The sequence below is a fragment of the Balaenoptera acutorostrata genome, chromosome 11 (genome assembly GCF_949987535.1).
Source record: "Balaenoptera acutorostrata chromosome 11, mBalAcu1.1, whole genome shotgun sequence".
Taxonomy (NCBI): Eukaryota; Metazoa; Chordata; class Mammalia; order Artiodactyla; family Balaenopteridae; genus Balaenoptera; species Balaenoptera acutorostrata.
The window spans coordinates 63,871,074-63,896,190 of record NC_080074.1 but is presented as its reverse complement, the minus strand read 5'-3'; the positions used below and the strand labels follow the sequence as shown (position 1 = coordinate 63,896,190).

At 43.8% G+C, this 25,117-nt stretch overlaps 1 protein-coding gene across 4 annotated transcripts in view; it reads left to right on the top strand.

Annotated features, from left to right (window-relative positions):
- SLC4A8 (solute carrier family 4 member 8) overlaps window positions 1–24,911 on the top strand; it is an 85,210-nt gene extending 60,299 nt beyond the window's left edge. For 3 of the 4 annotated variants that reach the window (XM_007179375.2, XM_057556905.1, XM_057556904.1), the window contains exons 17-25: window positions 1,381–1,494; window positions 3,848–4,009; window positions 4,919–5,170; window positions 8,041–8,109; window positions 11,722–11,895; window positions 14,200–14,337; window positions 16,360–16,451; window positions 18,318–18,413; window positions 19,823–24,911. In XM_007179375.2, the coding sequence (XP_007179437.2) occupies window positions 1,381–1,494; window positions 3,848–4,009; window positions 4,919–5,170; window positions 8,041–8,109; window positions 11,722–11,895; window positions 14,200–14,337; window positions 16,360–16,451; window positions 18,318–18,413; window positions 19,823–19,970 (1,245 nt within the window). In that variant the 3' untranslated portion in view covers window positions 19,971–24,911. Of the gene's footprint in view, window positions 1–1,380; window positions 1,495–3,847; window positions 4,010–4,918; window positions 5,171–8,040; window positions 8,110–11,721; window positions 11,896–14,199; window positions 14,338–16,359; window positions 16,452–18,317; window positions 18,414–19,565 lie in introns of all 4 variants that reach the window. The other variant, XM_007179376.3, reaches the window with a different exon arrangement.
- Window positions 24,912–25,117: the final 206 nt, after the last annotated feature.

Sequence of the window (25,117 nt, the reverse complement as noted above, 5' to 3'; positions counted from 1 at the left end):
TAAACTATAGGGTGGGAGAGTCAGCCCCCTAAGGGGCAAAATGGTGATAAGTGCTATGGAGAAAAATAAAGTAGGAAAGGAGTACAGGAAGTGCTGGGATGGAGGGTGGTGACCAATTTTAAGGAGGAGCATCAGAGAAGATCCGATGGGGAAGGTGATATTTGAGTGAACGTAAAGGAGGGAGCTACCTACAGGGTTACCTGGAGGGAAAGCAGTTGAGGCGGAGGGATGAGCAAGTATAAAGGCCCTGAGGTAGGAGTGAGTCTGGCGTGAGTAAGAAACAGCAAGGAGGTCTGTGTGGCTGGAGCAGAGTGAGTGAGCCAGGGAGCATTGGGAGCTGGGTCAGAGCAGTAAAGATGCCAGTGCGTGCGGGCCTCACGGGCCAAGAAGGGCTCTGGGTTTTTTAACTCAGTGAAATGAGGAGCCATTTCAGGGTTTGGGTAGAGGAGTGATGTGATCTGACCTGTGTTTTAAATGATCACTCCAGCGGCTTTATTTTTTTTAATTAATTAATTTTAAAATATTTATTTATTTATTTATTTTTGGCTGCGTTGGGTCTTCGTTGCTGCGCGTGGGCTTTCTCTAGTTGCGGAGAGCAGGGGCTACTCTTCGTTGCGGTGGGCGGGCTCTAGGCGTGCAGGCTTCAGTAGTTGTGGCCTGCGGGCTCAGTAGTTGTGGCTCGTGGGCTCCAGAGTGCAGGCTCAGTAGTTGTGGCGCACAGGCTTAGTTGCCCCGCAGCATGTGGGATCCTCCCGGACCAGGGCTCGAACCCGTGTCCCCTGCATTGGCAGGCAGATCCTTAACCACTGCGCCACCAGGGAAGTCCCTCCAGCAGCTTTAAATAAGGACAGAGGCAGGGTTAGGAGTCTGCTGGGGCTACAGAGACAGGAGTTGCTGGTGCCTTTGATCTGGGTGGGAGCCATGGGGGTGGTGAGAAGGGCTCCGATTCTGGGCATGAGCTGAAGGCAGAGCCAACAGGACTTGCAGATGGACTCAATGTTGGGTCTGAGAGAGAAGAGGAGTGGTGCTGCTGAGAGGTTCTTGGCTGGCACAGCTGGACCTTGCTGGTCCCAGGAAATCTTATCCCAATTTCTCAGAACTGTTCTCTAAATGTTTGGCCTAGATGCTCTAAACAGAACTCCTCAGAGTTTGGAGTGGGTTCCGGTAGAGTTCGTCAGAGGATTCATTCTCTCCCATCCTATCCACACTTTGGGGATGAACTTGGGCATGTTAATAGTGTCCTGTTTTTTAAAAATGCTTGTATTAATTGAACCATAAAATTAAAGCATTCTTCTGAGGATGTTTAAGGCTTTTAACACTTGAGTCTTTTCTATCGTATTTAACCTACTGAAACACATCTCCAATCCTTTCTTGTGCCAGGTCCGCTCCATGGTGAGTGACTTTGCTGTTTTCCTCACTATCTTCACAATGGTGATTGTTGATTTTTTGATTGGAATCCCATCACCAAAGCTTCAGGTTCCCAGTGTGTTCAAGGTAAACAGATCTCAGGGTACTTGATGCCCTTACGTAGTTTCATAGAATCTGGTCCCAAGTTATTTCAAAGGCCTTTCCCCATCCTGATCATGAATTTTTTAGTCCTCTAAATCTGAACGTTGCTCCTCATGCCTCACCATTCAGAAAAGCAAACTCTTTAGGCTTGGCTGAGTTCAAGTCAGAAAAGTCAGAAAAGCTAACGTTTAATGAGTGAAAAGTATTATTTATTTTCATTAGTGCTACTTATTGTTTTTAATATGTGAAGATTTAAAACAATGGAATATGCATATTTACGTAAATATATACCAGAGACTGTGGAAATATGAGTCTCTGGAACAAGTGTGGTTAACAGCACTTCATTGAGCATCAGCCGTATAAGGGTATCAGGAAGGATGAAAAGACTCTTTGTAGGCCTCGGTCCCGCCCCTCAAGAATCTTGCCCTATGAGGAGGTGAGCTGGCCCAGGAGCTTCATTCTCAGTCTAGGGCCCCCACCAGAGTAATCGTGACACCTCTTCAACCCTAATTCATTGTTTGTATATCTCTCTATAATCTATACTGTTCATCCAAAAACCAATGCAAAAATGTAAAACAAATGATCAAAACATGGGGACTCCAAATCTATTTCAATTTGGGGGCACTAACTGAGGAAACTGAGAAGATGGAAGAGCTGAGCTCTGTTCCGTAGGTCCCCACAGGGTGGAGAGGAGAGAAAACCCAGGGACCGGAGAGGAGCCAGGAGAGGAGAGAATGGGGGAGGCTGGGGAGGAGGAGGGAGCCGGAACGTAGGCCGTTATCTTGTAAACACCCGGCACAGTCGGCCTTCGTCTTCCCTTTCTCTCTCTCTCTCTCTCTCTGTCTGAAGTAGGCCTGGTTAAAAATACCTTTTTCCATATTGCTTGAAAATTTTAAATTTTATTTTGTTCAATTCACTGAAATGCCACCAGTTAGAAATTGATGGATTAAAAAACACCCTCTTTAAAAATATATACGTCCTAGAATATGTCATTCTCACCTTTGTGTGAATGAGTGCAGTCAGCTTTTTCTCTAATACCTGGCTGAGGTCGACCCTGTGGGAGGAATGGATTTTGTGTAAAAATAACTAATCTGGGAGCATTAAGCAATCCCTGGAAATGTTCCCTGATGGGTAGGCTTAAGATAGTCAGAAGGCACTGAATTTCTGGGACATCTGGGAAGAAGGCCTCTGGGAGGTAGGAGAGACGAGAGGGGAAATGGGAGAATGTCAAAGAAAGTGTTGCTCATTGGCAGGCCTCACTTTCAGGAAGCAGAGAAGAAATTTTCTTCCTTCTCTTCTTCCCTGTTACACCACATGGCCCCCAGTGACCAAGACCCAATCTGAAGGCTAGTACTATTACTGATGGGGTAATGTCAGTCAGGGTTTAATAAGTTTTTGTGTTGACCTAACAATTTAACTACCACTTAGAACATTGTTACTAAGGAAACACAGATTCTGTAAACTTTCAGAACCTAAGCTATTCATAATTTGAGACTTGGTGACATTACCGAAGAGTCTTTGAATCCTAGAGTCATAACCAAATACTTTGGATGTGATAGTCTTTGCTTTGTTCATTGAGTTTTGGTGAATTCTGGGCCAATTTGTACCCCTGGCCTTTTATTCTCCATCACTACTCGCCAAACAAAGTGAACTTTTCTTCCTCAGAGTACCTTAGCATTTTTTTGAGATCTAGGAGAGTTTAGGAATTTTACAAACACCCAAATAAGGTTTATGAACAGTGGTCTTACAGGGACATCGGAGAGAGTCCTAGATCACACAAGTCCCCAAGTTCAGCAGTCTTGGGCTCCTTTCTCAAGTCTTTAGTGCCTGGACCCCTGTTTCACTGCTGATGGGAGGAGGTCCTTGGACCAATCCCCTGAAATTCCATGTAACTGGCCCTACGTTGCCTTTATTTGTTCTGTAGACATACATTATACGGCTTCTGGAGGGGAGCAGTGAGGAGGATAATCAAAGTTATTTATATTTGTCTTTGGAAGTTGTTAAATTCTTTTTTGACAACAGATCTTGTTGTTAATTATATTTTACTTGGGCTAATGTTGAGATAAAGTCACTTTTTCTGTACACAGGGGTTTGGAGAGTAGGGGAAGGAAGTGAAGTAGTAATGAATATTCCATAAGAAGTTGACAATTGAGGACTGACTCTTTCAAAAGGGGATTTGGAACAAGGCCGTAGATTTCCCGTATGTCATACTTTTTTTTTTTAAGGATTCTCATTCAGGAATAAAAAGAAATGTGGTTGTTGTGATTCAGTTTGATCTGTTTTGCCCTAATGACTGTAGATAACTTAAAATACAAAAATCTTGTTTTATTCCCTTTAGCCAACACGGGATGATCGAGGGTGGATTATTAGTCCCATTGGCCCCAATCCCTGGTGGACTGTGGTAGCTGCAGTTATCCCAGCTCTTCTCTGCACTATCTTGATATTCATGGACCAGCAGATCACAGCTGTCATCATTAACAGGAAGGAACACAAACTCAAGGTAACAAGAAGTTCTGACCTAGAAGGACTAATAATGGCAGCCTCTTATATTTTTTTTAAATTTAGGGTAAGCCTGTTTAGGTCAGGAACTGTAGAACCTGGATAAAATCAATCGTGGACGGAGCTCATATGGGGTTTACAGGGGTTTCTAATCCCTCCATTAATGACAAAGATTGGTTTGGAGATGAAACTAGGGTAGAGCATGATTGTATGCTGTGAAGGAAGCTTGGAGTCCATTACTCTTCTCTCAAACCTGTGAGGGAGGTTGGTGGGCAGAATTCCTGGTGGTCCCCATGTAGCCAAATGGTCTGGGTCGGGCTTATGTTCCTGATGTTCAGGTCAGGGCTTGGGCCACTGTTTCCTAGAAACAGGTATTCTCTCATTGATGTCCATTATCGAGGTTTCCAGACTGAACCTTGAGCCCAAGGATTCTAGGAGGTAGGGTTGGTGCCAGTACATTTATTAGTGAGAGGCTTCATGCCTCGTCTCTATTCCTTTCTTCCCTAGAGTAGGCAACATCCAGACTTGGCAAGGAATGGGGAGTGTTTGTAGGAACCTGCTTATCTCCGACTCCCGTAGGGTCTACCCTCTAGAATGGTCAAGATGTGGCTTGGTCTCTGCTTACTCTGCCAAGAAAGGATGAATCTTTGAATATGTGAGACTCAGGGTGAGATCTGGGGGCACTTGAATAAAAATTGGATATCGGCATGTGTAAGACCAGCTAAGGTTTCTCTTTCTTCTCTGTTCCCTCCAAACCAGGAGGGGCTGGAAGACTCTGCTGGAATCTCTGGACCCCTTCCCTCTTATCCATACACTCCTTCCTGCTTTGGGCCTGAGACTCTTAGCTCACTGTCCTATGTCCCACTACAGCCAGCCCACTGATGGTGACGGAGACTCTGTTTCCCCACAGAAAGGATGTGGCTACCACCTGGACCTGCTGATGGTGGCCGTCATGCTGGGTGTCTGCTCCATCATGGGCCTGCCCTGGTTTGTGGCTGCGACTGTCCTGTCCATCACACATGTGAACAGCCTCAAACTGGAATCTGAGTGCTCTGCCCCTGGAGAACAGCCCAAATTCTTGGGTATCCGAGAACAGAGAGTAACGGGCCTTATGATCTTTGTGCTGATGGGCTGCTCAGTCTTCATGACAGCTATATTAAAGGTAACCGTTCATTCATTCATTAGGTAAATACTGAGTGCCTGATTGGTGCCAGGAATCCCGTTAGGTGCCGGGAATACAGCACTACGGCAAACACATACACAAGTACCTGCCCTGAAGGAATTTATTCTAGTGGGGTAAGACAGATAAGATGTAGTTAAGAAAGTTAGTTAAGAAAGCAAACACGGTAATTACAGAATATGATATGTGATGAAAGGAAATATATAGTGCTCTGTGGTACTATAGAGAACTAAGGGGTGGTGTTTTAGCTACTGTGGTCGGAGGAGGCCTCTCTAAGGAGATGGTATTTAAGATGAGATGGAGCCAGCCATGCCATGGATGGTGGGAGAGGGCATGGGGGAAGGGAGAAAAGCAGTCTAGACAGGCCCTGAGGTGGGAAATAGTGATATGTGTTCTAGGAGATACCAGGGCTCAAGGGTGTTGAGTTAAGGCAAGAGCATTGAGATGAGATTGAAGAGTGGGCAGGGGCAGATCATGCAGGGCCTCGCTGACACTGGTAAAGGTAACCTTTGAAGGGTTTTAACAGGAGAGGGACGTGATCCATTTAGTATTTTAAAAAGATCTCTCTGGCTGATATCTAGAGAATAAGTTTTTAGGGTGGAGGAAAAATAGAGGCAGAGAGACCGGTGAGTCTATTACAGGTGAGAGAGGATGGTGGCTTGGATGAGGAAGTTGGTAGTAGGGATGCATAGATATCCTGGAGGAGATCCAAAGGTCTTGCTGGTCGACTGGGTATGGAATGGGGTGAGGAAAATGGAAAAATCAAAATGCCTGCTGGGTTTCTGACTTGACCATCTGTGTGGAGAGTGGTGGCATTTAAGAGGGAGAAGACTGTATGAAGGAGGAAGTGATTTTGTAAGGGGTGGGCAGTGGTCAGATTTGAGTGAGATGTCGGGGAGGCATCTGAGTGAAGAGGCTAGAGGAGGTTTCTGGACTAAAAATATAAATGTGGGAGTCAACAGCACATGGGTGGTATTGAAAGCCAAAAGAGTGGATGAGGCAGAAAGGTAGATATAAAAGAGGAGGACTAGAGAGAAGAGCAGAGTCTAAGGAGAGCCGATATTTAATTTTATTTATTTATTTATTTATTTTTGCCTGTGTTGGGTCTTCGTTTCTGTGCGAGGGCTTTCTCTAGTTGCGGCAAGCGGGGGCCACTCTTCATCGCGGTGCGCGGGCCTCTCACTATCGTGGCGAGAGCCGATATTTAGAAGTTGGGTGGAGGAGGAGGTAGCAACAGAGACTCAGAGGAGCTGCCAGCGGCGGAGGGGGGACACCAGGAGGCCGTGATGTCAGGGAAGCCAAGCAAGGGGAGTGATTGGTCAGAAACTGTCTGGAAAGATGAAGACTAAATCAAGGCCACTGGGCTTGGCAACATGGAGGCCTAACGGGACTTGACAAGAGCAGATTCATTGGAACAATAGAGCAGAAGCCGAATGACAGGGGGCCGAAGAGTCAATAGGTGGTGAGGAAGTAGAGGGCATGTGGGCAGACAACTCTTCCAAGAGGTTTTTTTCTGTGAAGTGGAACAGAAAAATGGGCAGTGGCTGGTGTGACATGTGGGGTGAAAAGAGGATTTTTGGACAGATGCAGCCACCTTGAAAATGAGAAAAAAAATTTTTTTGGTGGGTGTAAGACCTGCATCTGGGAAAAATGGAATAAAAAGGAAAGCTCTATCTGCAAGCCCCAACCATTCTGGAGCACTTACTTATCTCCTTTGCCTCCTTCTCCCTCTTTTTGATGAACTGTCAACCACCTCAGCCTGCACTGCAAATGCTATTGAAGGGTGAGAAGTGGGAGAGGTGGGAAAGGATTCTGAACCATCTTCCTGTCCCCTTACCTTCCACTTAATCTTGCCACCCCTCCTCATGGCCCTGCCCGCTTCTACCCTCTGTCCCCAGCCCTAGGTGCCTCTGGTCTAGGTGCCCTCTGGAGGAGCCCAAAGGTCGCTGCTCCTCTGGGAATGTAACCATGAAGGCCTGGTGGTGGGCACTGCCTGGCCTTCCTGTAACTGTCTCAGGGGGATTCTTTTAGGAAACCATTCAATAGTTCTTCCAACCAGGTTAGCACCAAATTGAGATGTCTACTCACTCTAGAGCTGGACCGACGTAAAATCCAATGGGGATTTTCTAGTTCAGAGAAGAATTATGTTTGGGAATGTTCTTTAGCCTCAGAATAAAAGCAAGTCGAGTTTAGTCTTTGCAACAAGACTTTCCTTGCCTTGATTCCATAGGCCTCATTACTCTGCCTCATAAAGTTGCTCTGAAAATTACCTAGATTGATATAATGTGGTAAGTGTGTATGTATATTCAAGTGCAGTAGAGTAATGTTGATATTTCTCCCAAAATTATTCCTTCTCTGATAAGATAACCTCCCTACACCTGCGCTCAAGTCTCTGGTTAGTAAAAAAGCAAACGTTATTAGTCTATATTAAAATACACCAAATCCCTGAGGAGATGATTCTGCAACTAGAAAAGATTTAAAAGGTTTCAGTTCTGTAAAAGAGATGTGTGTGTGTGTGTGTGTGTGTGTGTGTGTTGTGTGTGTGTGTGTGTGCCCATTTCCCTGGAGGAGGAAGAGCCAGATGGGGAGAAGATGTGAGACCTATGATTTAACCAGGACCAGATTACACTTACGTGTAATCGTTTCATTTCAGAACAAAATGATTTTTATCATTGTCAGCTTCTGTTTTTGCTTCTACTTCTAAATCATGTAAAGGCAGCAGAAACGAATGCAGCATCTATGCAGTGATTTTGTGACTTTGCTTCTTTCTTGGAGATTTGGAAGTTTATATAATCTTGAGTGTGCTATGATACCAAATTTAATTTCTGCCCTTTCTGCCCTTTCGTCTTCAGTTTATCCCGATGCCGGTACTCTATGGAGTTTTCCTCTACATGGGAGTGTCTTCACTACAGGGAATTCAGGTATTTCATGGTTCAGCCAAGCAATGTCTTCTCTTGGTGAGCTCACCTGTCCTGACCAGGGAAAGACAGCCTCCCTAGGGGAACACAAACCAGTTCTTGAGAAACCATTTCCTAGTCTTGCTGCTTCAGCTATTTTAGACATTTCTTTGGACATTGGGCAAAATAGGGTCATGTTGGCATGAGTGCACAGAGACTTTCAGGGTGGCCTGACTCAATGTCATGGTTCCAGTCATTCGTCAGTTATTCAACAGACAATTATCAGGCACGTATTAAACACATTTTGTCAGATGCTGGTAAACTTAGATCTGAAAGGTTGGTCAAGAACTAAACTGGCTTCCACACATGGACAACACTAGGTTTAGTGCCAGGCTGAAGTGTGAGGCGGGGGGGCGGGTTTAACTGGGGGTACATTGGTGAAGACATTGGGGAGTCGTGGGAGCTGCTCCAGGTAAGCAGGTATTACTTCCTGTCACACTCTGCCTTTTCCCATCTATCAACTCATTCCTCTGAGTCCTTTGAACAGAGAGAATCAGGAGCTAACTTGGGTACCCAGATAATTTGATAATTTAGCCACTTCTTATACTGGTGGCTCATTCCTCTTTGTTATTTTACAATGTCTAGTGGTCATTCTTTTTTTTTTTAATCATTCCCACTCTCTCTCTTTTTTTTTAAATATTTATTTATTTATTTATTTGGTTGCACTGGGTCTTAGTTGTGGCAGGCAGGCTCCTTAGCTGTGGCTCACCGGCCCCTTAGTTGCAGCGTGCAATCTCTTAGTTGTGACATGCAACCTCTTAGTTGCAGCATGCATGTGGGCTCTAGTTCCCTGACCAGGGATTGAACCCAGGCCCCCTGCATTGGGAGTGTGGAGTCTTATCCACTGCACCACCAGGGAAGCCCTAGTGGTCACTCTTATACACTGAGTTCTAATGTGACTTTGGGCAGGTTATTTATTTATTTAAAATTAGTTTTTATTGGAGTAGAGTTGCTTTACAATGTTGTGTTTGTTTCTGCTGTACAGCAAAGTGAATCAGCTATATGTATACATATATCCACTCTTTTTTAGATTTCCTTCCCATTTAGGTCACCACAGATCACTGAGTAGAGTTCCCTGTGCTCTACAGTAGGTTCTCATTAGTTATCTATTTTATACATAGTAGTGCGTGTATGTCAATCCCAATCTCCCATTTCATCCCACCCTGCCCCCGCCTTAGTAACCATAAGTTTGTTCTCTACATCTGTGATTCTTATTTCTGCTTTGCAAATAAGTTCATCTATACCATTTTTCTAGATTCCACATATAAGCGATATTATACGATATTTGTTTTTCTCTTTCTGACTTACTTCACTCTGTGTGACAGTCTCTAGGTCCATCCACATCTCTGCAAATGGCACTATTCTGTTCCTTTTTATGGCTGAGTAATATTCCATTGTATATATATATACCACATCTTCTTTATCCATTCCTCTGTCAATGGACATTTAGGTTGCTTCCATGTCCTGGCTGTTGTAAATAGTGCTGCAGTGAACATCGAGGTGCATGCATCCTTTCGAAATTATGGTTTTCTCCAGGTATATGCCTAGGAGTGGGATTGCTGGGTCACATGGTAGCTCTATTTTTAGTTTTTTAAGGAACCCCCATACTGTTCTCCATACTTGCTGTACCAATTTGCATTCCCACCAACAGTGCAGCAGGATTCCCTTTTCTCCACACCCTCTCCAGCATTTATTGTTTGTAGATTTTTTGATGACAGCCATTCTGACCGGTGTGAGGTGATACCTCGTTGTAGGTTTGATTTGCATTTCTCTAATAATTTGTGATGTTGAGTATCTTTTCATGTGCCTCTTGGCCATCTGTATGTCTTCTTTGGTGAAATCTCTATTTAGGTCTTCTGCCCATTTTTTGATTGGGTTGTTTGTTTTTTTGATATTGAGCTGCATGAGCTATTTGTATATTTTGGAGATTTATCCCTTGTCAGTCGCTTCATTTGCAAGTATTTTCTCTCATTTTGAGGGTTATCTTTTCGTTTTGTTTATAGTTTCCTTTGCTGTGCAAAAGCTTTTAAGTTTAATTAGGTCCCATTTATTTATTTTTGTTTTTATTTTCATTACTCTAGGTGGTGGATCGAAAAAGATCTTGCTGTGACTTATGTCAAAGAGTGTTCTGCCTATATTTTCCTCTAAGAGCTTTATAGTATCTGGCCTTACATTTAGGTCTTTAATCCATTTTGAGTTTATTTTTGTGTATGGTGTCAGGGAGTGTTCTAATTTCATTCTTTTACATGTAGCTGTCCAGTTTTCCCAGCACCACTTATGAAGAAACTGTCTTTTCTCTATTATATACTCCTGCCTCCTTTGTCACAGATTAGGTGGCCACAGGTGCGTGGGTTTATCTCTGGACTTTCTGTCGAGTTCTGTTTGATCTATATTTCTGTTTTTTGTGCCAGTACCGTACTGTTTTGATCATTGTAGCTTTGTAGTATAGTCTGAAGTCAGGGAGCCTGATTCCTCCAACTCCTGAGCAGGTTATTTAATCTCTTTGGGACTCTGTTTTCTTTTTATAATATAAGATGGTCATATTTTCTATATCCAGAATGTTATGAGATTTCCTATTTTTAAAAATAAATTTATTTATTTATTTATTTATTTATTCTTGTCTGAGTTGTGTCTTTGTTGTTGCATGCAGGCTTTCTCTAGTTGCAGCGAGCAGGGGCTACTCTTCTTTGTGGTGCGCGGGCTTCTCATTGTGGTGGCTTCTCTTGTTTCAGAGCATGGGCTCTAAGCACGTGGGCTTCAGTAGTTGTGGCTCACGGGCTCTAGAGTGCAGGCTCAGTAGTTGTGGCACATGGGCTTAGTTGCTCCGTGGCATGTGGGATCTTCCCCGATCAGCGCTCGAACCTGTGTCCCCTGCATTGGCAGGTGGATTCTTAACCACTGCGCCACCAGGGAAGCCCTATGAGATTTCATTTTATCTTTTTACTTTTTTTAAAATTTATATATTTTTTGAACATTTTATTTATTTATTTGGTTGCGCAGAGTCTTAGTTGTGGCAGGTGGGCTCCTTAGTTGTGGCTTGCCAGCTCCTTAGTTGAGGCACATGGGCTCCTCAGTTGTGGCACACAAACTTTTTAGTTGCAGCATGCATGTGGGATCTAGTTCCCTGACCAGGGATCAAACCTGGGTCCCCTGCATTGGGAACGCAGAGTCTTAACCGCTGTGCCACCAAGGAAGTCCCTATCTTTTTACTTTAAATAATCAGTGAAAAGCTCCAAACTCCTCAGAGAACAAATAAGAGATTTGGTCTTTTAAGCAGAAAGATACCACTGGCTTATTTTGTTTTCAGCACTCCCTGAGAAAGATCTCTCTCAGGAGCTACAGTGTGGGAGAGGAGAGAGAAAGCTGAACCCAGAATTAGAAGAGATAGGTTCAAATTTTGACTGTCACTTACCAACCTTGTGCAAATTACCTGTTCTCTTTGAGACTCAGTTTCCCCTTCTGTCAGGTAGAAACGGTATTGCCCACCTTTCGGAGCAGGTGATATAAGAGATATGAATGGGATTAACGAGGCCCGGAGAAACCACCTGAAAATAAATGCCAGTTCCCTCCTTTCAGTTCTTTGATCGTCTGAAGCTCTTTGGGATGCCTGCAAAGCACCAGCCAGACTTCATCTACCTTCGGCACGTGCCGCTGCGCAAAGTGCACCTCTTCACCCTCATCCAGCTGACCTGCCTCATCCTGCTCTGGGTCATCAAGGCATCTCCAGCTGCCATTGTCTTTCCAATGATGGTGAGTTTTAAAAGGTATTATTCTTTATTTTAAAAAACAGTGATAAAATATACATAACGTAAAACTTACCGTCTTCACTATATTTAAGTGTACAGTTCAGTGGCATTAAGTATGTTCACATTGTTGTGCAACCATCACCACCATCCACCTCCAGAACGTTTTTCATCTTGCAGAACTGAAACTCTGTACTGATTAAACAGTAACTCCCCATTTCTCCCTCCCCTCAGTCCCTGGAAACCACCATTCTAGTTTCTGTCTCTGTGAATTTGACTCCTCTAGTTACCTCATGTGAGTGGAATCGCAATATTTTTCCTTTTGTGACTGTCTTGTTTTGCTTAGCGTAATGTCTTCAAGGTTCATCCATGTTGTGGCATGGTGGGTTTTTTTGGATAACAGCCATCCTAATGGGTGTGAGTTGGTATCTCATTGTGGTTTTGATTTCCCTAATAATTAGTGATGTTGAGCATCTTTTCGTGTGCTTATTGGCTATTTGTATATCATCTTTGGAGAAATGTCTATTCAAGTCCTTTGCCCGTTTTAAAATAAGGTGGTATGTCTTTTTGTTGTTGAATTTTAGGAATTCTCTGTATATTCTGGATATTAATCCTTTATTGATGGTGAGTTTTTGTTTTTTGGTCGGTCTTTGCAGGAGCAGCATTATTTTGGGGACCTTGAGGTGTGGATGTATGTGTGTAGTAGTTTACCATGTTTACTTTTAAGGCTACCAGTCTGCCTGTTTGTCTGTCTGAATTTCTTTCTCTCTCTCTCTCTTTCTTTCATGTGTCTGACATGGAGAGGACTCTTCATGTTTGCAGTAACTTCCATATTACCTCAAAGCAATATGGTTCCTATTTAGAATTTACTGCAATCAGAAGTGTCTATAGTGGTGGAAATGCACCATTTCAAGCCACTGGGAAAGAGGAAGAGGTTGGTCTAGCACTGATAAGTGACTGGGACATCCTTGCCTCTTTTCTAACTGAAGCAAGTGCTTTGGAAAGGAGAGCAGGAAAGCTGAACTGTGTGGTTCAGCAACAGGTGACAACCTGTTTTCTAAAACCAGGGTGATGATGAAACTCTTGCCACCTGACCACCTCACTGTTCCATCTTGTCCTCTTGATGCCTTCCTCTCGCTGGCTCACTCTGTGTCATGAGGATGCTGAGATTTCAGTGGGCTGTTTGAAAGTTACCCAAAGGGTGGGCCTCAAAAGGGAAAAGCCAATGAGGGTAATGTCTGGTACTCATTTAGGTACTTTTGAACTCTGTCTTACTGGGAGAATATTCAAGGGTGAGGAATCTTCGGGGTTCTTTTCCCCTAATCTCCTAGATATATACCCTCCTGATGAGTTTCTCAATTTTGTCAGAATACCTGTAGAGTTCTGCATTTGGGTGTTATGTTCAGGGCTTGAGTGTTTGGTTAAAGAAATAGCAAATTCCTGGCAACTCCTGGAAGGGATACTATCAATTTTGGCTGTTTTTGGAAAATAGTCATTGAAATTAGGGAGAAATGAATTTAATTAGCCTGATTTGCTCCATGCCTGGTCCAGTCACCCAGTTTAGCTGGTGAATACCAGTCAGGCCAGGCAGGTCATTCTGGGTTATTATTGGTTCTCCCTTGGCTGAAATGGCCCTCATGGGGAGAAAGTGGGGCAGCAGTTGAGATCCCTGGTCGTTTCCATTGAGGAAATTAGCTGTCAGATTTTAGGTAAGTCACTTTCTCTCCCTGGGCCTCAGTTTCCTCATTTATAAAATGAGTGTCAAGCCAGGCCAGAGGGTAGAGACAAAAAATCACTCGAGATCTATGATACAGGCATAAAGCAAGGATTTTGTGAGTAAATGTATAGGCAGAGGATCAGAGGAAATCCAGACGGCCCTTCAAGGCCCTCTCACCGCCTGGTGACCCATGTTTGGTTTGAGCTTGGCTGTCCCCACCAAAGCCATCTCCTGGAGAGGTTCGCCACCCGCAGGCTGCCCGGTAGCCCTTCCTGCTGGCCTCAAGCCAGGGGAAGGCAGCTCTTAGGGCCATCTGCCGATGAAGGGTTCCTCTTTTCAATAAAGGAATTAAATTAGTTCAGTTAGGGAATCATTAAGTTGTAAGGTTGTTATGATGAGAGTTAAATAAACTATTGTACAGAAAACACTTAACTTAGTATCTGGTTCAGAGAGCCTCAGTAAAGGCAAATATTATGATTATTATGAGTTTGATCTTGCTTGACATGTTCTAGTCTGCTGTGAAAATAAGACTTTGCTTTTAAACTCCAGGGAGGAAATGAGCCCCTTTAATTCACTTTCTTTATTTTTCTTCAGGTTCTGGCCTTGGTCTTTGTCAGGAAAGTCATGGATCTCTGTTTCTCTAAGCGGGAGCTGAGCTGGTTAGATGATCTCATGCCGGAAAGCAAAAAGAAGAAGTTGGATGATGCCAAAAAGAAGGCCAAGGAGGAAGAGGTCATGGTTCTTGCACCAACTGCAGACTTTGGGGCAGCTTCGAATTACAGAACATAGGAAGGGCCACGTGAAAAGTCAGCATGTCTCGAATCCCAAGGGTTATATTTAGGAGTGGGGAAGATTACTCCAAAGATATTCTTAGCCAATGTCTGTCCTTCATCTTCAGACTTGATAACCGGTTGTTTTCCCTCTGTTTGTCTACAGTCTACTCATCAGGTTCACACTTAGAATATGAACATGGAATCCGCTCTTACTATCAGAGCAAATGGTTCATGTTCTCCCAAAGGTCTAATTTGACAAGTATACAAAACCTATTATTTTCCAAGAGTATTTGTTACACACCTAACTGCAGGTGTTGTTGTGGTTCGCAAAGATAACTTGCATAGGACTTTCTGTCCTTCCTCATTTCCCTCAGCACTTGGCATCTGCCATCCACACAATGGACCTTCAATCAGTGGCCTATACGTGCAAAGAATGGATGTGTAGCAAAATGAAAATACCAGTCCAAGAATGAGCCTGAAAGTATTTCCAAATACAGTTAGTGCCTGAAATAGTGTCCTTTGAAATTCATTTTAAAGGAATTTTTTTCCTAAAATCTTGAATTTTAAAAATCTTGTATTATTTTTTCAAGCATTATTGAGATATAACTGATATATAATATAGTGTAAGTTTAAGGTGTACAATGCAATGATTCGATATATGTATATACTGTGAAATGATTACCACAATAGGGTTACTTAACACATGTATCACCTCACATACTCACATTTGTGTGTGTGTGTGTGTGTGTGTGTGTGTGTGTATTGAGAAATTTTAAAATCTAATCTCAGCAATTTTCAAATATACAATAGAGTATTGTTAACTATAGATACCATGCTGGATATTATATCCCCAGAACTTATTCAGCTCATTGGCCACCTTCACCCATCCCTGCCCCCTACGGCTGGCAACCACCAGGCATTTCTGCTCTCTGTTTCTATGACCTCGGTTGTTTTAGATTCCACATGAAAGTGAGATTATACAGTATTTGTCTTTCTCTCTCTGACTTATTTCACTTAGCATAATGCCCTCAAATTTCATTCATGTTGTTGTAAATGGCGGGATTTTCTTCTTTTTTAATGGCTGAATAGTATTCCATTGTGTGTGTGTGTGTGTGTGTGTGTGTGTATTTTATTGTGGAACATTTCAAACATATACAAAGGTAGAAAGAACAGTCAGTATTAATTGTTCCCTAATTGCCTTATTATTATTATTATTATTTTTTAAATTAATTTATTTTTTAAATTTATTTTTATGACTGTGTTGGGTCTTCATTTCTGTGTGAGGGCTTTCTCTAGTTGTGGCAAGCAGGGGCCACTCTTCATCGTGGTGCGTGGGCCTCTCACTATCGCAGCCTCTCTTGTTGCGGAGCACAGGCTCCAGACGCGCAGACTCAGTAGTTGTGGCTCACGGGCCCAGTCGCTCTGCGGCATGTGGGATCTTCCCAGACCAGGGCTCGAACCCGTGTCCCCTGCATTGGCAGGCAGACTCTCAACCACTGCGCCACCAGGGAAGCCCCCTTATTATTATTTTTAAACATCCGTTTGAATCAGGATCCAGTAAGGTTCATATATTGCAATTGGTTGATATATTTAAAAAATTTCTTTTGGGGTTCCCCTCCTGTCTTTTTTGTCTTTGACCTTCAGGGTTTCCTGCCATTTAGATTTTACTAAATATAACTTTTGGTATCATATAACATGTTCTCTGTCTCCTATGTTTCCAGTAAATTGGTAGTTGTATCTAAAGGTTTACTCAGATTCGGGTTCTTTTTTTTTTTTTTTTTTTTAATACTATTCCATACGTACAGATATTGGGTTGTCTCTCTTTTTGTGGTGAGTCAGATCTATGAAAGGCCATAATTATACTCTCTTATAATAAATGTGAGAGAAAATTAGGTAGAAATTATGGTGATTGAAAAATGGGTTGGTGTAGACTATTGGTTTCATTTGATCTAAGATAAAATAATGTCTCCTTTTCTTGCAGGAGGCTGAGAAAATGTTAGAAATGGGGGGAGACAAGTTCCCCTTAGAGAGCAGGAAGTTACTAAGTAGTCCTGGAAAGAACAACAGTTTCAGGTAAAACTCCCCCAGCCCCAAGGAGTTGACTGTTTTGGTGGTTGTGTAAATGTTCTGGCTTTGTGATGGGAGCTGTGTCACAAATGCAGCTGCTGGTATAAAGAGCTAAACATTCAGCCTCCCGGTTCCAGCCTGTGAAAACACCTTTCCTTTCCCGGTTTTGTGAGGGCCTGCCATGCATTGGGCACTATGCCAGGTGCTGGGAATCACAGGAGGACGGAGCTACGGGAGCCCATGTGCTCCCCAAACCAGTGGTCCTTCTGCCTCTCTCTGCCACCTTCCAGAGGTGAATAGGATGTAGTCTTTGCTTCTCAGCCTGGTGGGCATGAAATTCCCATGCTTAGGCAAGCCGTTGGGGGCTGGGCTGAGGCAGCCCCTTCCAGCTTGGCTCATGGCGGCTACAGTCCCAGGAGCCAAGGGGGAACCGAACTGGGATTCCCCAAATTCCTTACTTCTGCCAGCGATCTTAGCCCTTCGGTCTATTGAACCTGTTGCTCACCACAAATCACAGGAAGCTAAGCTGGTCCATTTGCGGTTTCATTCCTGGTGTTTTGTTTCCGCTTTGGAAGAGGAACACAGAAGCTGAAAGAAGCTCAGAGGTGGAGAGGGTACAGAAAAGGAAGAGAGAGGGGATCTGGGTTATCTAGATGCTAGATAATTTACTGCTGAGTTATTGAATTGATTGTGGTTTATACTGAGGGGGAGATGAGGAAAGTCTTTTCTTTGGTTATTTATTTATTTATTTATGACAGCTGAAAATAGTATATATTTAAGGTGTGTAACATTATATATATATATGTAAAATGATTACTACAATTAAACTAACAACATATCCATCACTTACTATACTTACCATTCTTTTTTGTGTGTAGTGAGAACACTTGAGATCTACTTTCTTAGCCAATTTCAAGTGTACAATACATTATTATTAACTATAGTCACCCTGCCTTACATTGTCTGTAGAACTTACTCATAACTGAAAGTTTGTACCCTTTGATCAGTATCTCCCCTTTTCGCCCACCCCCCAGCCTCTGGTAACCACCATTCTGCTCTCCGTTGCTATGAGTTCAGTTTTTTTTAACTTACCCCAAAGAAATGGAATCTTTGATCTTTAAGAAGCTTTCTGTAAGTTGTCATGGAAGGAGCCATAGGCTTTGCATTCTCTACGGCAAAGCAGGAATCATGTTCCTTCTCTAGCAGGTGCTGCCTCCCCTCTTGGCCTTTTAGAAGGAGAGTCTGGCATGTGGAAAAGTTTAGAGTACTGGCAGGGGGGGGTGAGGGGGTGGGTCTAGGAGACCAAGGACTGGATTCAAGGTCTTGATTCTCTACTTACTGACGTCTGACCTTGGACAATCTCTTAACCCTATGAGCTTTGGTTTCTACACGTTCAAAATGAGGATGTTAATAATCTCTGATACTGTGATAGTTAAGATGATATATTGTAACAGTCCTTTGTAAACTACAAATGGAAAAGATCTGGCCATGTAAATGAGAAAATGAACAAAGAGTGCTTAGCACCGTGCCTGGCACACAGCAAGCGCTCCCTAAGTGGTAGCTCCTGATGCTGCCACTTCTGGCATCATAGCGCTGTCACCAGCATCCCCGGAGGGGCCCTTCAAAGGAGAGCAGAACTGTGGGGGGCAGGGCTGGCCGCTAGCCGGCACCCCGGCCCAGCCCTCAGCTCTGACTCACGGGCCACCTTGCTTCTCGACATTCCGACCATCTGGTTCCCGGTGCTCCCGAGAGCTGTGCGACAAGCTCCCTCACGCCTCACCTTTTCCCTTCTGGTGGGTAGTGGGCATGATAGACTGAGATGTAGACCTTATTTGTATGTCTGACATTGACTGTCCTAAGCATTGATTTCAGATGTGACCCCTCTGAGATTAATATATCTGATGAAATGCCTAAAACCACAGTCTGGAAAGCTCTCAGTATGAATTCTGGAAACACAAAGGAAAAGAGGTATAATTGCTGATTTTTATTTCTGACTTTTAAAACTAGCAATCATGTTGAAAGTAAAATATGTTTTAGTTGTAAAGTTGAATTTATCCATTAATAGCACATCTAGGATTGTTGCTAACCCCACAGAATAGCTATAGGCCTAAGAAAAGCAAAAATGTTTTCTAACTATTTGAGCAGATATGCTGGTTTGAGCTGCCCATTTATCCAGGCCCAAAGTCAGGATGGAATTATTTTGGAATGGAAATTTGCTTTATCTGTTTTGTTCCCTTAATCCTCTTTCTAGTTCCCATTTCAAAATCTGTAGAGCATCTCTTTGGTTATTGCAACCACGCAAACTGGAAAATCCTTAAAATATTTGGATAGTGTTGATAGTATTGATACAGACTTTAACCTATTTAACTTATTCCATAATGAGAATTATTGTCAAGTAAAGATTTTGAAATATTAAATTGTAACTGTTTTCTTATTTTGGAAACTAAATTCTGAGTATTGTTTGTCAGTAGCATAGATCAATTTTTAATCTGGTTAATGAAAAAAATGGAAAGACTTGGGGCATTTTTGCCTACATTGAAGTAGGCTATGTGCTCAAATTACATGAATAATTTGGTCCAAACACTAAGTCATCAGATAACTGAAGGTAAAATCTTAGGTCTTATTAAAGGCAACTTTTCCAGTTAAAAAAATAAAATTAAATAAAATAAAGCAGTAGGGTAGGTTAGGAGACTCGGCTTAGCTATTAATTCCATGTGTAACCTGGCAGACCACTGTTTCTGGTACTCAGTTTATTCAGTTGTGAAATGGGGGTAATAATAACTGTCTCACTCATAAGGCTGCTCTGAGGAGAAACTGATGTGCTTTGGAAAGTCACAGCCACCAGTGGGTGGTAGTGATAAGCTATTTCATCGAATGGGTTAAAAGAAATCTGTACGGAATGTGAGTGAAATATAGAATCTTGTTTCCTTCAGAGGAAAATCCAGGCAGCTGTCGAAATGTATAACGCACATGGTTATTTTTAGTTGAGAACTAGTCTACTTGTAAATGAACTTAAAATATAGCCAGATCCAAATTGTGGTGACATCTTCAAAGTATTGTGTTAAAAGCAGGAATGAATCATGTGTTCCCTTTTTGTCTAATTGTAACACTTTTATTCAGTCTCTTCAACTAAAAGTCTTTGCTGAGGTGGAGGATGTGGGCCGTGAGGTGCCACAGGGAAGTTCTGGTTACAGAGAAGATGACGAGTGTCTCAGAGAAGAAGCGAGCCCAAGTCTGGCCCTGTCCTTGGTCCTGTCCAAGCCACGCGAGCATTCAGTTATTGGCGGTGTGCATCGGAGGGCATTGCCTGGTATGAGTGTGGAAGCAGAAGACCACCTCCCGTTGGTACTTCTCCTCTTCCTTCTCTTTCTCTCCAGAACTGCCACCACTGAAGACCCAGCTTCCCATTTGCCAGACGTTTCCTCTGAAACCCTCTGCTGGCCTGCTGAGCCGAATGGATCCATTCTGCCACTGAGGATTTCCTCAGTGAGGTCCCTCTTGCTCAAGGACAGGGTGAGGAAGTAGGAGGAGAGCGGAGAGGAAAAGGAAGCCTCCCCAGTCCCATAGTGACTGCAGGCTCCTGGGCAGCCCCGGGCCTTGGTTTGGTTGCCTGCTCTGGGGGATGCTGGTCAGACCCAGAGGTCACCAGGAGGGTCTGCTCCTAGGAGGGTCAGCGCCCTGGGCGTTGGCAGTGCTCACCGCCACAGCCAGAAGATGCCTCCGGCCTGGTGCATCTTCATCGCTCCCTAGCAGCAGCCCGCATAGCTCAGCAAGAACCTTGGATGATGAAAGGGCCAAGAGGGACATTGAAGTTGCTTAGCTCAGACAGGAAAAGGCCTGGGGGAAAATCAGTGGTGGTGAGTGAGGATGAGCAGCTTCTCTTAACTTCATTGATAGAGTAAGAGAACAAGCTTCAGTGGCTACAGAAGGAATTAGTTTAGACACCAGGAAGGACTTCCTAGCCTGAAGATTTGTCATAGTGTCTGCTTTCTAGATATCTGGGAAAGGTTTGAATGTAGTCGTTTGTGAGTAGAAAAGGAGATAAGGTTTTTTAATTGGCCATGTTGTGGAAACATCCATGTCCTGCTGCTGTCTCTTGAGAACACACTCTGATTCCATTCCTGGAGAGATCCAAGTGCTTACGTAATGTCTCCTTAGCTGCCTTAGTAGCAAACCATCACCAACTCAATGGACCAAACCACCTTCATCATCCTGGATTTTTTTGTTGACAGATGTTCTGACTTTCAGATGTAAAAAGCCACACTGGGAAATGAACTGTAAGTGGTGAAATTAATTTTGGTATTTAGTTTAAAACTATATTTATAGTTTCTGTCTCCTCTTCTCTTTTGCAATGAATATCGAGGGTTTGGGCTCCATTGTGTATAGACTTTCCCTTCCTTTGTGCACAGAATGTGACTAGCAAGCATGTCGGTACCCAGGGGATCTGATCAGTTCAGTTTCCATCCTGGAAAATAATTGTACAGTGGGACCGTCCCTCGGTGTGCTCTCCTTTCATAGGTGAAGAGTTGGCTACGTAACTTTATTGAATTTTGCATTCCTTAGACTCATAAATATATTAATGTAGTCTTACTCTTAGGACCTTTGATATTGAAGGAATCCTGCCTTTTCCTATTTCCCTATGTCTTAGAGTCAGTCCTTTTAATACACAGATGATTTTCAAAATATTTAACAACTGGTACAGGATGGGCACCAACCACTCAGAACGGATGCCTGCTGTAAACAAGCAGTATGTGTGGCCATACCAGTGCCTATTGGCTGAACGTCACGCTGCTTTCAAATATTAAAATGACATCCCTTTGAATTGTGGGTATTGTTCCTGGCTTGTCTGATTTCTACTCACAAGGTTGTTTCAGGGACAGCCTCGGCATCCTTTCATATGGTGCAGACAGGAACAGGCATGCTTCTTTGAACTACATGGGCATTAAAATCTTTGAGAGCCAAAGCTTCACATTTTATCACTTTAGGATAAATGTAGTATTGTACCCGTTTACCTACCCAATTTAGAAAAATCATAAGGCAACCTGTCATTGGGAAAAGCTTTCTTGCTGACTTTCCCTGTCCCTCTCTGCTTCCTTGAGCTTGCCTCCTTTTTCATCTTCTCTGTTCCCTGAGGACATCCCCCGCTTTTCTTCCCCCATCTTGCCCCGCCCATCTTTTCCTGCCACTTCTGTATAGGGAGGGTGGTGACCGCTTCACCTGTTCCCCTGGCCTCAGCGTGGCTATGAGGAATACAGCAGGGAAGAATCCATCATGCAACAGAACTACGTGACAGAGTCACTCAGAAAAATCTCTCTACTCACACACTGACGTCTTGTGATGCCCTGTGCGGGCAGGCTTCCTGAGAGGGGGAGCTTGTCTTTGTTAACTCTGTGTAATGCGCTTCCTGAGCCAGACCCTCCCAGGTTACTGCGCCTTTGGAACGTTAGCTACTTTGGAAGACTGTGCCAGTCTTTTTAGGCTATTAGATTTTCTTCAAACAACAGCCAGCCTCGTTTGTGCTACATCTCGGTGGTAGGAACCATTCCCTACTCTTCCTCTCTTATCTTTCCCGAGTCCCACCCATCCCTCAGCCCCAGTCCTGGCTGCTTCCCTGCTCAGTGGCTGGTGACTCTGGGTTGCAGAGTCAAGTGCGGGGGTGGGGTGTTTAGGGTAGGAAACTGGGACTGGTGGTGGAGCATCAACCACGCGTATGTACCTGTGTGTGTACGCACGTGTGTCTACCAACAAGCGAGAGTGTATCCATGAGATTTCATTGCTGCTGCTAAACAACCTCGTGCACCTAAGCTGTGGGGACATCAAAGGAATATGGTCCTTCTCCCTCCTAGGGCTTCCCCTCTCTATTCTGATAGGATTGCCTGAGGGCAAATACAGATAGATTAGTCTTAGAAAAAGGTGTTTAAGCTCAACATTAAGGAGAAACTGATTTAGGGGTAGAAAGCAGGTAGTTAGGTAATTCCCATGCCCAGGCTTGCTTGGGCCAGAGAAGTAGTCCACCTCTTTTCTGACAAGGGGAAATTTCAGGAGTCGTTTGAGTGTTGGCAGGGCAATGCCCTGATAGGCTGGCAGTGGAGAGTAGGAAGGGAGGGAGGCCAGGAATTTAAGAAAATGATGGTGAGTGGAATCTTGCTTCTAAACAGAAGAACTGGCATCACTAAGTGGGTGGGTTACGTCCTAGCCCATGACTTACAGAAGGGTTGGTTTAGATAGGAGGTGAAGGCCAGCAGAAATATGCTGTGAAATTGCTCAACATGTCTGGTTGTAGGAAATGCAGGCTAGTTCTTTGTAGCTGTATATGATTTCAGATTTCTGATAATGGGATTATCAGGAGAGCTGGTCTTTACTGCACTCAGCTCCTATCCCCCTCTCCTTGTTGGTATAAATTTGCCTTTGGGGTAAAGAGGTAGGGAACCATATATTTTAAAAAGATGTTATAAATAGTTGCTATTTCTATTTGTCTGAGATGTGACTGGCTTTTAAATTAGTCATAAATATTTGATAAAAATCTGGTATATGCTAAGTCTTAGGTTTTGTTGACATCTCAGGCTGACAACTGTGACCTTCAAGAGGTCTCTGGTTTGGGGAATCTGGTTTTTGGTCATTCAAAAAACACAATTCCCAGTTCGACTTTATTTTCTACCTACTCAGTGCTCTAGTCTTCTCTCTTAATAGAGGAATCAGTAATTCTCCCTGGAGCTTCTCTGTCGACTTCAGTGTCCATGTTCGGAGTCTCCACATTTTCCTGATGCGTAGGAGAAGGCTTGAGCCCAGGGCCCGTGGCTTTCATTTTAACCAGCATCAGACATACTATTTAGCATGCTCTCTCTGCTACTTAATCAGCTTCTCTAAATGTCTTCTTTTGCTGGAGAGTTAGTACCACTTCCGAGGATTTTTAATCACTCTTTGCTAGTTTGGTACTGCATTTTCCTCAGACTTCTCAGGTTTCCAAGCCATATCCTGGCAGGACATTCAACATGCATCGGATGTTCTCAGGCTTCTTGACTTTCTTTTGGTTGTAGCTGCCAGGCCTCCTAAGGTAGAAATCCTTCCTTTTGGCCCTGACTGGCCAAATGAGACAGCGTCTAAGTTCTGCCCCCTTGTACTGACTCAGCTTTTTCACGTACTCTTTCCCGTCCTTTCTGTCTTTTCCTCAGTCTTTCAAGTTTTCCTTGGAGGGAAGAAGTTCTTGGTCAGAGGTCCTAACCACCACAGCCAGTTAGGGCTGGTGAGAGGGGGAGGAGGCTGGACAGTTCTGGGGCTTCTCAAAAAGGTGAGACTTTATGGTTATTTGCCTTATTTAGGACGAGGGACTAAGGATTCTCAAGCCCTCAGGGTCATCCATATTTCAGTGTAAATAGAGAAAGACATTCCAAAACCAAATAGAAGGGATTTTTCTGCCAAATCTACTCTTTATGATTCTTGGTGCCCTTGGGGTCTTGCATTTATTATAGAGAATGGGTAGTTGACTCAGTTCACATTTCTTTATCGTAAAGGAGGCTGATTTTCACCACCAAAAGAGGTGTGAAGTAACTATATGATTGCTTGAAGCTTGGAAAGAGGAAAGGAGTGTCACGTGAATCTTTTCAAGAGGAAAATTCAGAAAGTGGCATGATTCATCCATTAGGCATAATTCTTTTAGAAGATTCTGTGCTCAAAGGGAATGGAATGGTTTCTGATCCTTCTGGAAAGAAAAAGAATAGCATTTTCTTTAACCCACTTTCAGCATTGGAGAATACAGAAGTTTTCTTCTAGCTGATGGCATTAATATTTCTGAGAGAGAACGAGCCCACTCACAGCCCTTTCCCGAGCCCAGCAGAGATCAGCAGAGCTTGGGTTCTCTTAGCAGGTTTGCAGTTGACTCCAACGTGCAGGTTTTTCACACGTGCAATAATGTTGGGAAGAGAAGTACGAAACTGAATATGCAATTAACTCCTTTTGCAAAAGAGGCCAAAATCCTCCTCCCCACGCCTCTCTCCCATATTCACTCCTCCAAGACGGTAAGCCTCCCCCTCGTTGATCTGTGTCTGTCTGTCTGATTGGTTAGATACGGCTGCCCTCCCAAGCACATGGTGTCAGGTGGAGAGCAGAGCGACCTTCCCACGGAAGGGGACGGCTTGAGGTGCTGGTACATTTCCCTCGTTTTCTGTGTTCTTCTTTCTAGTAGGTGTCCTGTAGAGATAGAGATATTTTTGTTTTAGAGATTCCAAAGTATATATTTTTGGTGTAAGAAATGTACCCTCTCCACACTCCCTGGTGTAAATAGGACCGAGAACAAATGCGTCGCCGTGATAATCCCATAGCCATCTGCGGTAGGGATGGGACCTTTCTCCCTCACCACCAAGTCTCACGGCCTGTGTCTGTGAACCAGGGGAGGTGATGGTGACACCTCTGCCTGCCTAGACCTTCCTGTGCTCAACGGGTGAAAAATAAAGTCTGTGTAACTGTTCACACCTGTGGTGTTCTTTGAGCTCGAACCGCGGGGCTGAGCCAAGGTGACCACCTTCCAAACTTGGGAAGGACAGTTATGAAGGTGGGGGAATGCGTGGGGTCTGCTGAGCGGGCTTGAAGAGGGGCTGGTACACCTCTGGGTGCAGACCCTGAGCAGTCCCTAGGCAGAGCCATGGAAGAGGCTAGAGGGCCCTTTCTTTGAGGAC